This window comes from Xyrauchen texanus, chromosome 39 (assembly GCF_025860055.1).
Source record: "Xyrauchen texanus isolate HMW12.3.18 chromosome 39, RBS_HiC_50CHRs, whole genome shotgun sequence".
NCBI classification, from domain to species: Eukaryota; Metazoa; Chordata; class Actinopteri; order Cypriniformes; family Catostomidae; genus Xyrauchen; species Xyrauchen texanus.
This window is the reverse complement of record NC_068314.1, coordinates 34,586,258-34,605,377: the sequence shown is the minus strand read 5'-3', so window position 1 is coordinate 34,605,377 and position 19,120 is coordinate 34,586,258. Positions and strand designations below refer to the sequence as shown.

General features: G+C 39.1%; 1 protein-coding gene across 1 annotated transcript in view; it reads right to left on the bottom strand.

The window, feature by feature from the left end:
* The window catches only part of nhsb (Nance-Horan syndrome b (congenital cataracts and dental anomalies)), a 75,133-nt gene continuing 56,013 nt past the window's right edge, over positions 1-19,120 (bottom strand). The window contains exons 2-11 of the mRNA XM_052111525.1: positions 13,796-13,992; positions 12,708-12,847; positions 11,598-11,642; positions 10,806-10,850; positions 10,313-10,375; positions 9,697-9,892; positions 8,408-8,539; positions 5,306-8,278; positions 5,036-5,162; positions 1-4,554 (exon numbers count right to left, since the gene is read on the bottom strand). Coding sequence (XP_051967485.1) covers positions 3,951-4,554; positions 5,036-5,162; positions 5,306-8,278; positions 8,408-8,539; positions 9,697-9,892; positions 10,313-10,375; positions 10,806-10,850; positions 11,598-11,642; positions 12,708-12,847; positions 13,796-13,992 — 4,522 coding nt within the window. The 3' untranslated portion in view covers positions 1-3,950. The remainder of the gene's footprint in view (positions 4,555-5,035; positions 5,163-5,305; positions 8,279-8,407; positions 8,540-9,696; positions 9,893-10,312; positions 10,376-10,805; positions 10,851-11,597; positions 11,643-12,707; positions 12,848-13,795; positions 13,993-19,120) is intronic.

Below are 19,120 nucleotides of genomic sequence, written 5' to 3'. Positions count from 1 at the left end.
TTAAGCAGTACAGAATGGCATCAGATAGAATTTGTATTATCTGTGACTTTTTGAGTCTACTAAAACTGTAAGAGGGTTGACATGCTGTTTATGAAAATATAGATCATATTTCAACCACCAAGAGTTACTTTTCAATGCAGTCACATTTATTGGCTTTCTCTATGCACAGTTACTAAGCAGTCACTTGAGCTGGCAAGAAATGGTTCAAATTTACAATGGAATTCCCACAATGTTTACAAAAAAAATAAATACAGGACTGAGAGTGCACAGCTCAAAAATATACAAAGGCTTGGAATTAATGTAAACTTTTAAATCATTTTACAAAATGAAACATTTGTGTCATTCCTCTCTTTCTCTCTCTTTTTTTTACTTTAAAAAGATCATATGTACAAGTTTATACAAAAATACAAAATGGATTATAATATCGGAGCCTGGATGCGGAGTGAGATTTATTTCCTATTTATTGTAACTGAGTGAGATGCATCTTGTTCCAAGACATTTTTCCACTTTTACTATTTGTAATATTTGTTCATCAACAGACTTAATTATAATTTGTAATTATATCACACCAGTACACACCTGAAACCCTTTGGCAAATACAGACTGTGCTTCTCCATTAATGTAGGGTAATTAAACAACAACAATGTATCCATATAAAAAAAGAAATCAAACACAGAATCAGTCCAAGATGAATTATGACACTTCAGTTACAACAAAGGAAGAAAAAAAAAAATACCCTTCAACGGAGTGTCTTTTTTGTTTCTTGTTTTACAAATGATATTTCTTTCTTCATTGATATGATCGGTAAGTACCTTACATGTTTAAGACACTCCAAAGCTGAGTTGAGGTAAAATACCTATAACAAATGACCCTTTTTGTGATTTCCCTTCATTAATATTTAGACTAAACAGAAGGCCTAAACTGACTGGTCAGCTTCACTACAGGTAACACTAGGTGATGCCTCAGTAGTGTATGAAAGCTGAAATAAAAACAGAAAGACATTTACTGTACATTGCTACATATCTGAATTTTTGAGTTGTCACGAGTGTTGTGTAATGGTAATATTTTCTGAATGGCAACAATAACAGAATATGGCCTGGGTATAGAATCCAAAGCACCAACATTTAACTATAGTCACATAACCTAGTAGCTTATTTGTTAAGAATGCAACTTTACAGCTAATTAGAAAGGTTTACAAGTTCAGTATCTTCACCGTTGGCCAATATACAACCCTGATATGAAATATGTTCAAACATATTTTTCTTCTTATTTTACTTAAATAAAGCTTTATTATTATTCTTTTCCAAATTTATTAACAAAATATTTCTCTGGATAAAATATCCCATAATTAAAAATATTTTTTTTTCTTTATTAAATGTTGATGCAATCTAAAAGAAGACTTCATAGATTTAGTTCTAGTACATGGACACAAGAGGGGGGAAAAAGGAGGGAAAGTTTGCACGTCCAAAAGTCGTTAGTTATAAAGCAAAGTTAATTGCGACAACCATTAGACAGGGTTATATTAAAGGAGAAATAATGAAAGAATAGACGTAACCCTGATGCATTGCAACCCCTAAATTTCATGAGAAAATATCTGACAATGTCTCTTCTCGTAAAACAAAAATAATAAAAATTCAATTCTCGTGCCTCTTGGATAAACAGTTCCTCCACTTTAGGGATAAAGCTCAAACTGCGTATGCAATGATGTAAAACTGCTCATTTGAACAAATCTTATACATTTTGTACATTTACTGAACATAGATTTAACTATATAACATACTTAACAAATTTAACTGAAAGTGGAAATACATTTTTAGGTGGAGATGCCTATTTGGCATGTTCTAGTGTTGTATTGCATGCTGTACAAAGGATGAAGCAACTCAATTACGAAAAAGCGTTCATCAGAAACGGATGATCTTTTCACAGCTTGTCACCTTCCCTTTAGTGGCACAGTGTAGACTTGACAAATCTAGCTAATTCCAAGGAGTTTCCCAAAAAAAATTCCATTCTTCTTCAGTTGAACAGTATGTTTGATTGTAATGGTATTCATAGAATACATTGAGATCAAAGTTTCTCTGAAGTCCTCATTTCTTCTCAAGCACAAAATTCTTCCATGTTGGATGCTGGCTGTGAAAAACATGACAGAAATATACAACCCAATTTGGGTCTTTGAAGAAAAGGTAAACTAAACACAGGTAAAAGGGTATAGTTAGTTCTCATAACAATTGTTGGAATGCTGCAGGCTAGTGCAAGATAAAATAAACACACACGTGACAGATGCTCCATTTATCTAATCTGAACGCTAGAAATGGATTACTTACTGTTTGCCTTGATTTCTAGTGGTGAATCAATAACAGTATTCCATGCCAGGTTGTATATTTAAGGTATTATATTTAAGTGCAAAAAGAATTTAAGGTTTCTGCAAACCAGTCTACTTCTAGACTTACGTATGTTCATAACATCTCTGGCTTCATATTGTCTAAAAACCCTTCCCATTGTACACTTTGACACCATTCTAAGAAAGGCCATGGTGCGATTGTCCTCAGTAAAGCTGGCGTCACACTAGACGACTCCAAACAACTTGACTTTGGCGGAGGGTGTTACACTAACCAACTATTTTCGTGAGATCTCACACTCTTCATTTGGATTCAAAATGGTGGATGTAAATAGATTGCTGAAATAACAACAGGTGCACTGCATGAACATAAAAAATTATAATAGAGAGATTTAGGATGCGATCGAGTAGCAATACCTTGTAAATGTGTGTAATTGTGTATTTATCCCCTCGAGGTTCACCGTAGAACGCGCATGCGTAACTGGTCCAGCTCGAACCGCTCAGAGCAGGATTTGAACTGGCGTCAGCCGGCATGGGAGGCGGTGCGCTAACAAGGAGGATAAAGGCTGCAGCCTCTAGTGTCAGTGGCTAGTGTGCCTATTGAGGCCAGGGAAGTGAGGCTTACACAAACCACACAGCTATCACGTACCAGCTAGCTCCTGTTACACATGTCCATATTAAGCTTTGTTCAACATGTTTTGCCTCCACTTTCTTATTTTATTAGTCATTTTAGTGTAGGAGAACTCCAGAAAAATGCTTGAAGACAGAAGCACTATGGATTACAATGTGTTTGAGGGGATGTGCTGATGTAAATGCGATCACAGATGAAAATGTTCAGATCATCTTATCAGTCCTTCAGTAAAGAAAGCTATTTAGTCTTCTGACGAAACCGCCAGACCCTGGACAAGCAACAGAATAATTTTTTCTAACAAGGTTGTTCTAGTTTTTCAGTTCTCAGAGCTATTAACTCAGCAGAGTCCAGACTGTAAAGGGATTAATGACCTCCCGCTGGTAGATGCTAATCCATACTGTGTCTTTCACTGATTGGCCGGTGATTATGTAAATAAAGGTTATGCCTGAAAAATCGCTGAAAATATCGTCTAGTTTGACGCCGGCTAAATCCTAACTCCTACTGATGTATACCTATGAACTAGACTGTATATTGACTTTGTGGGTACCACAAAACTCTGCACTGGATCATAAAATACAATTCAAACAGTCTTTTTGTAACAGGATGATGGAAAATGATTTTCTATTATATTAAATAAACAATAAGTTAACTCTTTACAATAAAAAAAAAAAAAAGACTGTCATACATTTGATTTCACCTTTTTGGGATTATGATGAAAATAATTGTTCAATGACAATGCCAACAATTCACACAATTCATTAATGCAATTAATCTCTGTCCAAGATTTCAGTTGACCTCTAGAGTACAAAAGTAGTTAAAAGAAATCAAGTTTTTTTTTCAATGCAACACACATTTTAGATTGAAAACTAAGGTAGACCATAATAGATGTACAGCACTTTCATACAGTTCAAATAGAACTTCCAAAAGTTTATATATTATTAAAGATTTATCATTTTGCTAAGTGATTAAAAAATGGTTATGCAACTAAGAGGAGCGGTCATCATGTGGACTTCCATCCGAGTTCTCAGTCTCTCCTTCTGATATGGCCTGCATTGGGGCCGTGTAGAGCCGACTCCGCGTGCTATAGCGGCTGCTGTTTGCCGCAGGTGGAATTCTGGATCTTCCCTGTCTGGAGGCAGCTGACATGGTAAGTGTTTTTGGGGAGAATCCTTCACTGTTGGCTTTAGGGAATGGAGTCGGAAAGGGATCCCCACTGCAAGGAGAATCTTGTAAGGTTGAGGGGGGCTCTTCTAATTGCCTTACATCCTCTAATAGCAGCTCTCCTTGAGACTTGGGTGTGATGGGGCTCTTGAGGATCTCTATAGCAGACATGCGATAACTCGAATCTGAGCGACTACCCTTCTTCAGAAGCAAGAGTTTGAACTCCTCACTGGATGTGCTGGACTTTTTGGCACATCTGTAGATGGGTCCTGAGGCTCGTTGGGAGATGTTTGGAGGGACTGAGGCAGTAGGGGTGACCGGACAAAAAGGAGGATTACTGACAGTGGCTGTTGCAGGTACTACACCAGGCCGACTTTTTACACTCAGCTCTCCCGAATCTTTACGTCCGAGAACTTTCCGTTTAGATCTGAAATAATTTGGTTGATATGATATTTAGATGACATAAGGCCGAAACATACTCTATACAAGTACATGAATGCAGACACTTCTAGCTATGCAAGCTTGATGTGTCAGACCATAATTCATAACACAACATGAGTACGCATTGCATTATCAAGGTTGCCATAAGGGGCGCTATTGTGTACATTAGCATAACCTGTCCACTTCTAAAAAATAACGTTACTGACTTTATAGTTCAAACCTTTGTTTTTTAATCACCACATTAACACAAGAACACACGTTTTACCAGACCGTGCGTTGCCAAGCACTCACATCTGCGTACTTGCGTCAAGTATTCTGCCCATATTTCTAGCCATATTTTACTAGAGCATGTCAGAATTCGTTTCCATGGTTTATGCCATGCATGCATTATCAACCAAACTTTTAGCATCAAAACCATAAGACACAAGATTCAGCATTGACCTACATAATAAAACAATCAGGTTTACCTGTGTATCATAGCAAACAGATCTTCAGTTGTGCGTAGTTTGTTGGGGGATGGGAAAACACTATCATCATCATCAGGTTTTGAGTCATCAGTCAAAGGAGATGTTGAATTGTCACTTGGAGTTGACTCTGTTGAAGCATAAGCAAACCTCCAAAAGCTTTAATATACAATATGATAACAGTCTATTTAGAAATAATGCATGTGTATTAGCAATTAGACCTAGATCTGAATTTCAAATTCTGCTTGGTAAGACTAGAGGATTTTTGTTTACCCTTGCTAAAGTAGTCCTCTGTTTCTGGGGTTGACCCTTCCTCCCTTATGTCCTGTGAGGCACTTCTGGTTGTGACACCTGATGTCTCATAATCCTCCTCTCTGCCTTGTACATCGCTGATAGTGTAAGTGTGAGATGCCTCTTGAGTAGAAACAGGCACTTTGACAGGACTGTTGCACAGTACAAAATTGCTTCTCGGAATCTCACTGTAAGCTGGGGGTGGCATTGTGCTGGCCAAACACAAGGGCTCTGCTGAAGGGTCTGGCTGCGTTAGTTGACGAAGTACTTGTTTAAGTCTCTCTGGTGAAAATGCCAGTTGCTCATCTTGATACCTTCTGCTGTCTTGTTCTTGCTGAGAGTTGTGCATCTCAGAACCTAGAGACGATATGGTTGAAGGTTCATCTTTTTCAGGAGTAGGGTCTGCAGGTGTTCTGAAGGCAGTCATCGCCCAGTACGTACCAGGACCAAGCCTCTCCTGTCTCACTCTCACCTCCTCCTTCGGAAGAACAATGTTGTCTACCAGTGGAACCTGCGACTCACAAAGCTGCACCACTGGGGGTTTGTAGGCTGGCGGTTTCCTATTATGCCTGTTCCCAGAGGATAGGGGATCAATTACCATGGGATACTTGGTACGAGTTGCTTGATTAACACTGACCAGATCACACGCTCGGTTTCCTTCAACTTGTCTACAAATAGATCGCAATTGAACGGACCTAAGAACAGTCGGAGTGATGGTCAAATGGGATGAACCAGATTCTGCACTTGCTGCTTTTTCTGTAGAAGATGTGGCAGCTGAATTTCGAGCTTCTGCAGCAGCAGCTGCAGCTATTGCAGCTTTCTGCTTGTTCTGGTGGAGGATGTGCATTTGATTCCTGTGAGGAAAGTGCTTGCTTTGAAGAGCACTAAGGTCAAGGTGACTGGGCGGTATGGCCTGGAAGTCAGTTTCTCTCCTGCCTGGATCTCTGACAGAGAACTGTGGCTGTTGGAGGGAACAAAGTGAAGATTTCCTTTCTGGGACCTTGGGTTTCCTCTTACCACTGTTTGGAGACAATGGTCCCGGGAAGAATGCAGAGGGGAAGGAAGATGTAGGGGTCTCAGATTGGCTAGAATATCCACTGGAAGGGGATGCCAAGCCTGCCAGCTTTTCAGGGGAACTCAGCTTGAATTCACCCTCAGGTGGAGGAAGAGTTGGGGAAGTAGTTCTGGACCTGGATTGACGGGCATCTGCACTTTCTGGCGACTTGATGCATTCAATAATAGTTGTTCCCATAGCAGCACTAGAGTTAGACAGAGACCTGTAAGGGTCATTCGATTTCATGTCATTGTGGAGCCAGAGGTCTGCATAGTCTGCTTGCACAGCACCTTCATCCTTGAAGGAATGCGTATCAGAGGAACTAAACGGAGAGGAGCAGTCGAGTATATCTCTAACGTTCTCCACTCCCCATGCACCAAGTGACTCGAGACCTGCTGTCTCAAGATGCCCTGCAGAACCAGCCAAGTCCAGCTGCAATTTCATCTCTCTGGAAGACAAGGGCAGTGGCAGCTCGCTAGTAATCTTTGGTTCGTTCTGCTCTAGAACGTTCACACTGCTGCTTGTTTCCTTTAATGAAGAGCTACGTTTTGGTGGGGGTGGCTTGGCCTTTGGTTTTCTTAAAGAGAGACACGGTCTCCCCAGTGTCCTGGTGGTTCTGTATTCTGACTGAGCATATTCACCCATGCCAGGTACTATATTCCCACTTCGGCCACAGTCAGGGTCAATGGCTGCATAGTTGTAGTAGCTTCTGCTACCCTTAAGACCACAATCAAAGTGCATGGAGGAATAGAATCCTTCAGTGTCAACGATGTAACGTGTCTCTGATTTCCCCATGGATGGTTGTTCACTGAAGCTCTCATACGTTTCCCCACTGGAATAACTGGGGCAGCTGACACCACTCTCATCTTCTCTTGAATGCTTTGGGCTGAAATCTTTGGGGCAGAGCTGATCCTGTGTGTCCTGAGTGAAATTCCACTCACCATCACTTGCAGTGCTGACTCCTGCATCATCCATCTGATCAGTCGCTGATGAGGTAAAAGAATTGGACCTGTGCCCCTGTCCTTGTGGCTTGTCCAAGTGGTAGAGGTCAATTATAAAGCCAGTTGTGTCATCAATAACATGGGAGCCAGTATTGAGGGAAAGTTCTGAATCACAGTGTGAGGATCCAGTCAGGGGAGGCGAGGCAGCAGGCGGGATAGTCTCGGATGTCTGCGATGGGCATGTGGAGCTGCTTCCACTCCAGTTGCCACTTGAGGACTGGTGGTCCTCTTTATGGTCGATCTGGCTACCTAGCACTCCTTTAGTGGAGGCAGAGTGGATGGGGCTGCTGAAAGTATCTGAGCTGGAGGAAATCTCACAGCTACCCATGTCAACTTTTCGTGGGAGCCTGGATCTGCCTCTCTCGATCCATGTGTGGTCAGGGCTCCCGGAGTGCTGCATATGCTTAAGACTTCCAAACTGGAGCTCTGGCATGGCCTGGTCGTCGGTACTCTCCTCCTCATCTTTTAGAATTCTTTGTCCTGGGCCTGGCAGGAAGTCTTCAGCCTCATAAGGAGAGAGCTCCTCATCTTCATCTTCGTCATCATCATCGTCATCACTGTCATCTTGGTCCTCATCTAGAAGCCGGCCACCTTCACGGGGTAAGCTCCTAGAACGGACTCGCATCACTGATGCTGCAGCATACACCGCATCAGAGTGATCCGGCAGGGAGGTGATGTTTCCTGTGGAGTGTGAAAGAGAGGCTGGAATTCCTTGACCTCTCTGGGCACGAATACGCCTTCGGGATGGGGCAGCAATCAGGAAGTCGTCTGTCTGACAGCCAGAGTCCTTGGTGTGCAATACTCGGCCGCTCAGAGAGTGCTCCTCATGCCACAGTGACTTGTGTGGGTTGGCATGGATGATAACTGTTCTCTCTCTAGCCACAGGTGATTCATCAGAGTCTACAGGTAAATCAGAAAAAACAATTATTACCCAATAAACTTTACGAAAAGTCTTTAAACTTGAATTAATTAGAATTTACAGCTGTTGATGGACTGAAACTTTAGACGGAAATTATCAGTTGGCCATACCCATGTCTTGCTGAACTCGTTTGGGGATGCCAGTTATCGTTTTTCGCCTCCTGAGTTTCCGACGCCTCTGTAGAACTGACTGCGAGTGAACAAGTGAACAGCGAGCATTGGCTTCTCTGTCAAATCCAACACCTGTGGAGAATGAGCATATATACTCCCTCAGAACTAGGTTAGTATCTGTCATGTCATAACTGTATCAGTGAGACTTCAATAGTGAGCGGTGACTGCACAGAGATAAAATCCTGAATCTGCTTAGTATATTAATATCACATTCTCTTAAAAAGCTTTAGTATATTTCAAGTCTTTCAGTCCTTGATTTATTGTTTTGTTACAAGGAATAGTTCACACAAAAATGAAAATACTCTCATAATTTACTCCCCTTTATGCCAGATCCCAGATGTGTATGACTTTATTTGTTCTGCTGAACACAAACAAAGGCTTTTAGAAGAATATCTCAGCTGTGTAGGTCCAAACAATGCAAGTGAAAGGTGACCAAAACGTTGGAGCTCCAAAAAGCACATAAAGGCAGCATAAAAGTTATCCATGTGACTCCAGAGGTTCAACCCATGTCTTCTTTTGGATGAGAAAAGATCAAAATGTAAATATTTAAATAATATCTGTATAACTAAATATCCTGACATCAGCAGTCTCATTGGCGATCATGATTTAAAGCTCACACCTCCTAGCACCATGTAGCACTCGGAATTGTTATCGAGCTTGAAATATTCATGATCGTACCTAGAGACAAAAAGCAGTTACATTTTGGTCTGTTATCGCCAAAAACAGATTAGAACGCTTCAGAAGACTTTTATGGATTATGTTTATGCTGCCTTTGAGTGCTTTTTGAAGTTTACATTTTTGGGTTATTGTATGGTCCTGCACAGCTGAGATATTCTTCTAAAAATCTTTGTTCTGCAGAAGAAAGTCAGTTGTACACACCTGGAATGAGTAATTGTTTAGATAATTTTTATTTTAGGTTGAACAATTCCTTTAAGTGAAATTAGCATTTAATCATTTTTTTTTTTGTACTCTGTATTTCTTAAAGGTATATTTCACCGAAAAAATGAAAATGTCATCATCTACTTACCCCTCATGTAGTTCCAAACAGGTACAGCTTTCTTTCTTTCTGAACCTCAGTCACCGTTCACTTTCATTGTATAGAATAAAAAGATGCAATAAAAGTGAATGGTGACTTTGGCCAACTTACTATCTAACATGATGACAGCAGTTTCATTTTGTGCGAACTATACCTTTAAGTGTGGACAGAATCTGATGCACTGTTTCTTTACCAGAGACATTGATGGGAATGATACAGGATGAAATCACTTGAGAGTCATTCTTCATTCTCTCTTCTGGTGAGGGAAGAGGAAGGGCTTTGGGCCAGTTGGTCTGTTTGTCCAAGGTGGTAGGGACGTTGGGAACTGGACATTTAGGCCTGTGGCTTGGCACTGGCATTTCTCCATCTGTCTCCGTGTTGGTGCCCGCCTAATATGGAACGATGTTAGGACTGTTAGCTATATTCACAATACGACTGATGAATAAGTAAATCAATCTAAGCACATATAATGTAAATAATTAAATGTAAGAATAAATTGTTATCTACAGGATAAGAAATCTATACATGCAATGGCAAAGAAATTCGTATTTTCTGTATTGATAAGAAATGCAGAACGAGGCAGAAGGGACAGAGAGATGAGAGGAGCTGCACAAGTGGCAACTTTGGGGGTGTGTTGAAGCCTGTTTCGCCCAGGGCGCAAAACAAGCTAGAACCGCTACTGACTAGAGGAAGTCTCGCTCAAAATATGTTAAAACAGAAAGGAAATACAGAAACTGTTAGTAAAGTTTTAAATGAGGAGAAGGTGAATCTTGCATTATTAATCTGCAGATTTTAAGGTGACAAAATACCTTTCTAATCCAGGGTATGAAGAAACAACACTGAATAGGGTAGGATGAACACAAGCGCTGGTGCTAAATGAAACATGGAAAATACAATAACAACTAAAAGATGTATGAAAAAAAAAAGTAATTGATGTCATAAATCACATATGGAAAGTCTGATGTGATGTCTCTAATACATTTATAGATTGTGCATGATGGGAACAGGGACAACACACACAAAATAGACATAACTCCCCCTAGGACGCCCGCTTAGGATAAACAGATAGGATTTCTATGAATAAACTTTGCAAAGACATGTCTTTGCTTAATGTCTAATACACATATTTTGAAACAGAAAGGGCTAGTTTCACTGGAGAAGGAATTTACTGAATTTGATTGTTGGATTGTTATAGAGGGATTCGATCTGATCTGACATCCAACCGATGTTCTTGAAGAAGTCTGTACTTTAGAAAACAAAGAACGAGGTCATGAGACCTGCTTTCACATTCTCTGTGATTACCTTTCTGAGGACTGGCTTGAATTCAGCCTCCTTGGCTGGCCTCTCCTGCAGCAGTTAAATGAACGGAAAACTCTTTTAAACAACCAGCTGATTGAAATATTAAAAACAAACACACATTTCAAATGGCCACAATTAAAATCACATGCAGCGTTTGCACATTTAAAGAAACAGTTCACCCAAATATGTCAATTCTGCCATTATTTACTCCCCCTCATGTTTTTTGCACATTTTCCCTTACAATTAACGTAAATGGTGACTGAGCAGGGCTGGACTGGGAAGAGAAATCGGCCCGGGATTTTACATGGCAACTGGCCCAATTGTTGAGCGGGGGGGGGGGTTATTGCTGCTTATCGCGGCCCATTCGGCACGATTCGCGGCCAAACCACCAGCCCGATTGGTTCTCCCAATGGACATTCCGCACAGGATCGGCCCAAAAGTGCATCAGCCCACCGAGAAAATGCCCGGTATGCCAGATTACCAGTCCAGCCCTGTGACTGAGGCTAACATTCTCCCTAGCATCATTTTTTATTTTTGTTCCACAGAAGAAGAGAAGTCATACGGGTTTGGAACGACATCATGGTGAAAATTTGAAATTGAAAACTTTTAACTGTTACTTTAGCCCTTGTCACCTTATGAACATTTATAACATGAATTCTTTACAATGTATATAAAAAAAGAACGGATGTTCAAAAAGATTGAAACAAAGCCAGAAATACAAAATATATTATAATGGAAACGTAAACACAGAGGATGTTTGACGCCACACTGTTTAAGCAAACACAAAGTCTTTACCTTCCTCTGAATCGTCTGCGCATCACTCTCTCTCACGCTCCTCTCCTGGTGTGCATGGCAGGAGAGAGTGAACTAGTTTAAGCCAAAATGAATGTCACTTTGAACCCCTCTGAGAAGCCACTATATGTCTGTCTTCTATGTACGTAACGTATTCTTGATTTGTGAAATGGAAGGCGGATAGTCAGGGATTGTAGAACTACATTTGGGTTGATGACAAATAAGGTTGTCCGAAATGTGTAAAATGCTAAATCTTTAAAAAATATAGTTTTATCAAGTTTGTAGAAATGGATCTGTGTAACTACTATCGAGTGTGCACTACTTAATTCATTAAAAAAAGTTTCAAACATATTTAAATTTTTTTTTGAAGGTATTTGTATTTATTTATTTACAAACAATTGTGAATTTTTGAGTCACAAATTACCTGAACAAAATGTGCACACTTTCATAAAAATGTCAAAATATCAGATCATTTTTAAAAACGTTGCGCACAGAGTAAAGGGGTCATTTTTTCTCACGACAACTGAATAGCTACCTGAAAATTGGTTACACCACCTGACTTTGATTAGATTTGAAGCTTTTCAAGAATTAACAACATTTTAATATTCATAAAAAATAATGAATATCATATGAATAACATTTTAATAAACAATATATTTTTTTTATTAAATAATAATAATTACAAAAATTAAACTACATATACCAAACCCCCCCCCAATAATTTCAGCTTTTATAACACTTACACATTAATCCTTAGAAAATATCAAAACAACGTTTTGAACTCATAAATGGAAAACATGTTCATCATAGTCATTTTAAATAACCTGAAATATCACATCATTGATCCATTTATAGATTTACAATTAGTAAGCAGCAGTTATAATATAATGCAGCAGACAGAAGTGGTATACCTAACAGTTAAAACTTGATTGATGCTTTAAATCAATCATCAACAAGTATGTAACTGAGATAATCTTGTTGCATCATCCCTCAGCTCTTAAATCTTAAAGTAGCAGTACTGGGCTCTTATAGCCCACTATTGTTTTTCCCATCAGTTATGGACCTGCTTTACATATATAGACGTTTATGGGGATTAAAGGTTGTATGTCTTACCAGACGTGAGTGTCGGCCCTTCTGCTCACGTCTTCTGAGTTTGTGAGTTGAGGGGTAGGTTGGCATGGGCGGAGCCACAGATATTGATATGGTGACCCGGCCACGCTCTCTGCTGGTTGAACGCTGATGCTGCTGCTGGTCTGTAAGACACACAGACACACTCTTCAGTTCACATAGCTTTTATTGTAAGTATCAATTGTAGTTTGAAGTATAACTGCTATGTAATAGCATTTAAAGACTGCCAACTGGCTGGTAAAAAATCTGTAGTAGGCCTCTAAATGATTTGTTGCATACTGACAATGTCTAATCAATGTTCTGGTCGTATTCTGTGTAGTTGGTGGAAGTAAAATTGATTCAAGAGGAAACTATAAATTATACTTTGATGTTACACTTGAAGTATTGCCTCAATTTCATCAGTTAAACACAAGGAGGCAGCATGAATCAGATATTCAACAACATGCACTATTTACATTCTTTAGCTTCTGTGAGCACTCAACTTCAAACTGACTTATTTAGTACTCAGTTAGTGTCTATGCTTTTTAAAGGTCTGGCTGTGGGAAAATGGCATGCGTTTGGTTGTTATGTAAATGTGGTTGAGAATGAAATGTCTTCACAGGCAAAGACTTTCAATATATACTGAGAAATGAAAAGATCTCAAAGGCTAAATCCAGCTAGACACTACTGACTATGATGATGGTAACTACAACTTTAGATGACTTGCATACACATATATAAAGCACACGTAAAAAATAATTTTTTAAAAACGTTTATGGTGCTTTTTTGTCCTTTTTGAGACTTGAAAGTTCCAGTCCCCTTCCATGTAATTGCATTAAGAAAAAAGAAAGAAACAAACAAACAAACATTTATTGTCCCATGGAAGAACGAAAGTCATATGGATTTGGAACTCAGCATGAGGGTCAGTAAATGATGACTGAATGTATTTTTGGTGGAAGTATTCCTTTAAGATATATATATTTTTTTTTTTGTAATTTTTTTTTTTTAATGAAAAGTATGTTAAACAAATCAAATGACCATTCTGACACATCATGGTCTTGAACAAAAAATGCAGTCCAAGAGAGCGTCAGTACCTCTGTGCAATGCCCGCAGGTTGAGCTTGGCATGTCGGTGTAACTCCTCCAGGCATGGTGGCCGTGTACACGAGTGGAACAGATTGTGCTGCTGATGCCATGGAGCCTGATAGTGCGACGTTAGTTTACTCTCAAGGTCCAGATTTGATACAGCTAGAGAGAAAGACAGAAATAAGAGAAATGGTGAGGTTAAAATTCTGTTTTGGAGAGATTGAGCAGGCAGAATGTCCTAAGAATAAATGGAAATCTCCATATTCATAATGTGGCAGGGCGGAGGGCGGGGCCGGGTCGTGATCCTACACACCCGGTCCCGTATTAGGCTAATCAAGCCTTCGAGAGGGATAAAGGTCGACTGCAGAGGATTGTGCGGGAGAGAGAGATCGTTAACGGACATGTCCGTCATGTGTGTGTTTATCTTTTAAGTTTATCATTAAAACTATTATTTATATTATCAAGCCCCACACAAGCCCATTATTAAGGGGGCACTACAGAGTCCCCATACACCCCCCACCACAACTTTGCCCAGCCTTAATGCCCAACGACTCTAATGTGTGCGCAATCTTTCAAGAGAGTTTCCATGCATGTTAAGTGCCCCAAAGGTACCGAAAACCTTGAAAAGAAGAATAATCTTTAGAAGATCTATAGGGTCTCCACACTTTTAGTACTTAGGCCCTAATAATAATAATATTAGTCCTTAGAAGAACAATAGGGTCTCTGTACTTTCAGTGCTTATTCCCAATAATGAAGCAATATCTCAAAAGCAAGAATGTTGTTAGAATGTAAACAGGGTCCTATAAAATGCATACATGCAAATATACAAATACACAAATACACATTGTATGTTTGTAAATAAAATATATACAAATATACAAATACACATTGTATGTTTGTAAATAAAATATATACAAATATACGTGTGTGTGTGTATATATATATATATATATATATATTATCTGGTTCTCACTGATATAAAAAAACATGTCACATACTTAATTTCATAAAATGTAATTGTATATATTTTTTTTACAAATTTAAATTAATAAAGCTTTTCAATACAATTTTAAAACAATTCAATTTTATAGAATGAATTTATAAAATTCTTTAAATATTGATTTTTAATGTGTAGAAAACATGTCACATATCATGAAAATATTACAAACATATTTAAAAAAAAAACAAAAAAAAAAAATGTTGGAATGGAATGTACTGTATGCATGCATGTATATGCTATATGGCCACATTTAAATACCAATATTTGTTTTTGAAAAGTAAAAAAGAAAAAAATATTGCATGTATGCACAAATGTGAAATCAGTGAAAACCATAAACACGTATTATAAATGTCCATGTATGCATTTAACATACAGTACTTTGCCTAACATATATCAGACTTCTATATGAGTAAAAGGTGAATCAAAAGACAGCTTCATCAATATCTTTCCCTTCATCTCTTATTCCCAGCTTCCTGTCTCCTCCTCTCCTTTACAAAAGGAGCATCTGCCCATCAGTATTCAATGTGCAGTGGTCCTCTTGAACTACCCAGAGTCATCTGTATCCAAGCAACCCTTCATATCTAATTTACAATGAATTAGCAGATCCTTATCAGGCTGTGATCAGCAGAATAATAGCAGAAATGCTATTTCTTGCCTTAGAAGACCAGGGCCTGTATTCACAAAGATTTGTATCTTACCACTAGGCGTTCTCCAAAGAGTTCCTAGCTAAGAGTCTTTGCTTAAAAGTTTTCCTAGGGAAATCTTAATTTAAGAGTAAGTCAGAGTTCACCTTGTTGCTATGGATGATGTCACGATTTATGAGCGTGATCTTTTAAAACGGCCAAAGTGATTGGTTGATAGGAAATAATATTTAACAAATATTAGATAAATAGATAGACAGACAGACAGACAGACAGACACTGTCTCCTCCCCCTTTAGGTTATGTTGATATAGGACTCGTTTTGCTGTGGATATAGATACTTCTCTACCTTTTTCCTCCAGCATCTTCACAAGGTCCTTTGCTGTTGTTCTGGGATTGATTTGCACTTTTCGCACCAAACTATGTTCATCTCTAGGAGACAGAATGCGTCTCCTTCCTGAGCGGTATGACGGCTGTGTGGTCTCATGGTGTTTATACTTGTGTACTATTGTTTGTACAGATGAACATGGTATCTTCAGGCATTTAGAAATTGCTCCCAAGGATGAACCAGACTCGTGGAGGACCACAATTGTTTTGAGGTCTTGGCTTATTTATTTTGATTTTCCCATGATGTCAAGCAAAGAGGCACTGAGTTTGAAGGTAGGTTTTAAAATACATCCACAGGTACACCTCTAATTCAGTACACCTCCTATCAGACGCTAACTGGCTAATTGTCTTAAGGCTTGGCATCATTTACTGGAATTTTCCATGCTGCTTAAAGGCACAGTTAGCTTAGTGTATGTAAACTTCTAACCCACTGGAATTGTGATAGTCAATAAGAAGTGAAACAATCAGTCTGTAATTGTTGGAAAAATGACTTGTGTCATGACAATGTAGATGTCCTAAACGACTTGCCTAAACTATAGTTTGCTAACATTAAATCAGAGAAGTGGTTAAATCTTTTTTTTAATTTCAACCTAAGTGTATGAAAACTTCTGACTTCAACTGTGGATGGATGGACAGACGGACGGATGGATGGATGGACGGACAGAGAGATATTTTTTCAGTTGATAAATATTGCTTCATCATGTGTTGGTGCAATTAAACAAGCGTGCGTCCCAAACCTTGTAGCCCAGCAATGACTGTGAATGCCGCCTTTTCTCTCTGCAACAAGCGCGCATCCACAATAAAACATATACAATGAATTGTCGGACGATGTGCTGTCTGGAGAGGGCATATATAGTTTGATAGATGATGCTGCTGACATACAGAAAATCACTATTCATCCACACTTCACAGTTTAATTTTGCTTGTGGCCAGACAGCGCAGAGCTTTATCTCCAGGGCAATTGGGTTGTTTCAGTTTGTGGGCGCGCTAACTGAGTCTCTAACTAACTTTGCAATAATGAAAACAACCTCGGTTTCAGAATATACTCTTTTTTTTTTTTAAATCTCAATGTTAATATTATAATGTTTAGAATATTATAATGTTATATTATGAAAATTATTGGACTCAATTGTGATTCAGGCAATATCTTTCTAAATTGATGACAGCAGGCACGCTTCGGATCATTTGTGAGTCTCTCTTAGGGATTTAGGAGTCCTCAGGACGACTTCTAAGCTGTGGTGGGTTTAGGAGTTACTTTTAGCTGTAAAATAGTTCATGAATTACTCTTAAATGAAAATTAGGAGTGACATGCCTTAAGATTTTTTGTGAAATTGTGCCCAGAGAGACAGAGTAAAGAGCTGATGACGATGATGGATGCTTGAAAAACAGAGAATTTTAAAGCAACACACCTCTATTGTGTGTTTGGAACAAAATCCATATGGACAAAATTATCAAATCCTATATAGGAATATGATGCAGAACAGAAATGGCTTTTTAAAGCAGAAGTATGGCTTTACTAAGTATTATCGGGAAACCTGATTTAATGTAACCCCCTTTCATAACCTGAACTCTGACCACAACCAGACATGGGGCGTGGGAGACCACTTCTGTTTCCCGAGAAAGCGGTGGGGCGTTCCATCCACTAGGGGCTGGAAGACTGGCTCCGATCCATCCGGGGAGGCATGGCTGTCGTCCGTTGGAGATTGGAGGAGTGGCAGAGGACCAAGCTACGGCATATAGGAGAACCGGCGAGTAAGTGATTTCTCTCTCTCTCTCTCTCTCTCTCTCTCTCTCTCCCACTGCCGCTCCGTGTTGGCCTTTCCCTCTCTTTTTTAAAATGTTTTGTTGATTTGGCATGATCGGCGTTACGGGGTATAGGTGCCACATTTGTTGTTTCCCTCCCCTTGTCCCCTCCCTTATCCAGGTAGACAGGAATGACCTGCTGGCAGATAGGGCATTAGGCATGCCCTATCTGCCGTGATGCCGGGTGCTCCCCGGCCTGAGAGAACAAGGGAGGAATGTAACAGGGTGGAGGGCGGGCCGGGTTGTGATTCCACATACCACTGGCCCCTAATCAGGCTAATTAAGCCTCAGAGAGGGATAAAGGCCGAATGGAGACTGCAGTAGGACAGAGAGAGAGAGATTTACGGACAGCTGTCCGACACCTGGTTCTCGCCGCCTCCTTTCCATTAACCCCTTTACAGAAGATCTCTGTTTTTATGTTAAGCTTTCATGTATTTGGCTCTTGGGAATCAAGTTCACTTAAGAAGTAATACATTATAGAACACATTTTCTATTTAGTTACCCAGTGGCAACATAATCATTGTATTATTTATAGATTTACATGTCATCTTAATTTTTCAGACAGGCTTCAACTACAAGGCTCTTTGAAGATATCTGATTGACACATTAGTGATGGGTCCAGACCTGAGTCAGTGTGAGGAATTTAAAACTGCATTAAGTGCATGCATGCTTCAAATCAAACTTTAAATCCCACTTACAGTAAATCTACAAATTGGTCCTATATGTTGTATTTGGAGACCTTTTGGATGTCTTTATTTCAGTTACATGAGTTAAAAATAACTTGCATGTTATGAGTGCTTAAAACTATGGCTTAAAATAAAAAGTCCAGATTGTGGAAATGCTGAGAACTATGTATTGGTTTCTAAACAAATATGGGTAGTTGTCACATGCTATACGCCATCTAAAACAATTTAACAACATTATATATCTACACATTTCTGAAAGGCATAAACTAGACATGGGTATCTAACTGAAGAGCCATATGTGCTGCTTATTCTTAATAATGGTGTATTTTTGGACACTTTGACACAATCAACATTTTGACTATTGCTTTTATGAGAAAAAATAAAGGTGTATTTCTAGTTTCAACATTATTTGTAATTCAGACATTTGTTGAACAAGAAAAACTAGCTTGTGTGACCAACATTTGGTTTTCGCCCATTGAAAAGGGTCATAATTTGGCCATTTCTTCATGGAGCCACATTGACAGCCCCATATGTCTGGGATTTAACCATATAGGGCCTTAAAAATTAAGACACAAAAAGTAAACTTTGCTCTGAACCAGAATCTAAATGGATATTAAGATATCCTTAATACGTCTGGAGTTGCAGGAACTTCAACTTTGTAAAAACAACACAAAAAAGTGTTTTTTTCCCCATTTTGGACTCACACCATTGGCATATACTGCAACATGGGGTGTTGAAGTCAACTGAGTTTAGTAATAGACCTAGCTATCTTTGTGTAAAAATAAAATAATGACGTTACCACCTTTCTAAAGTTATTT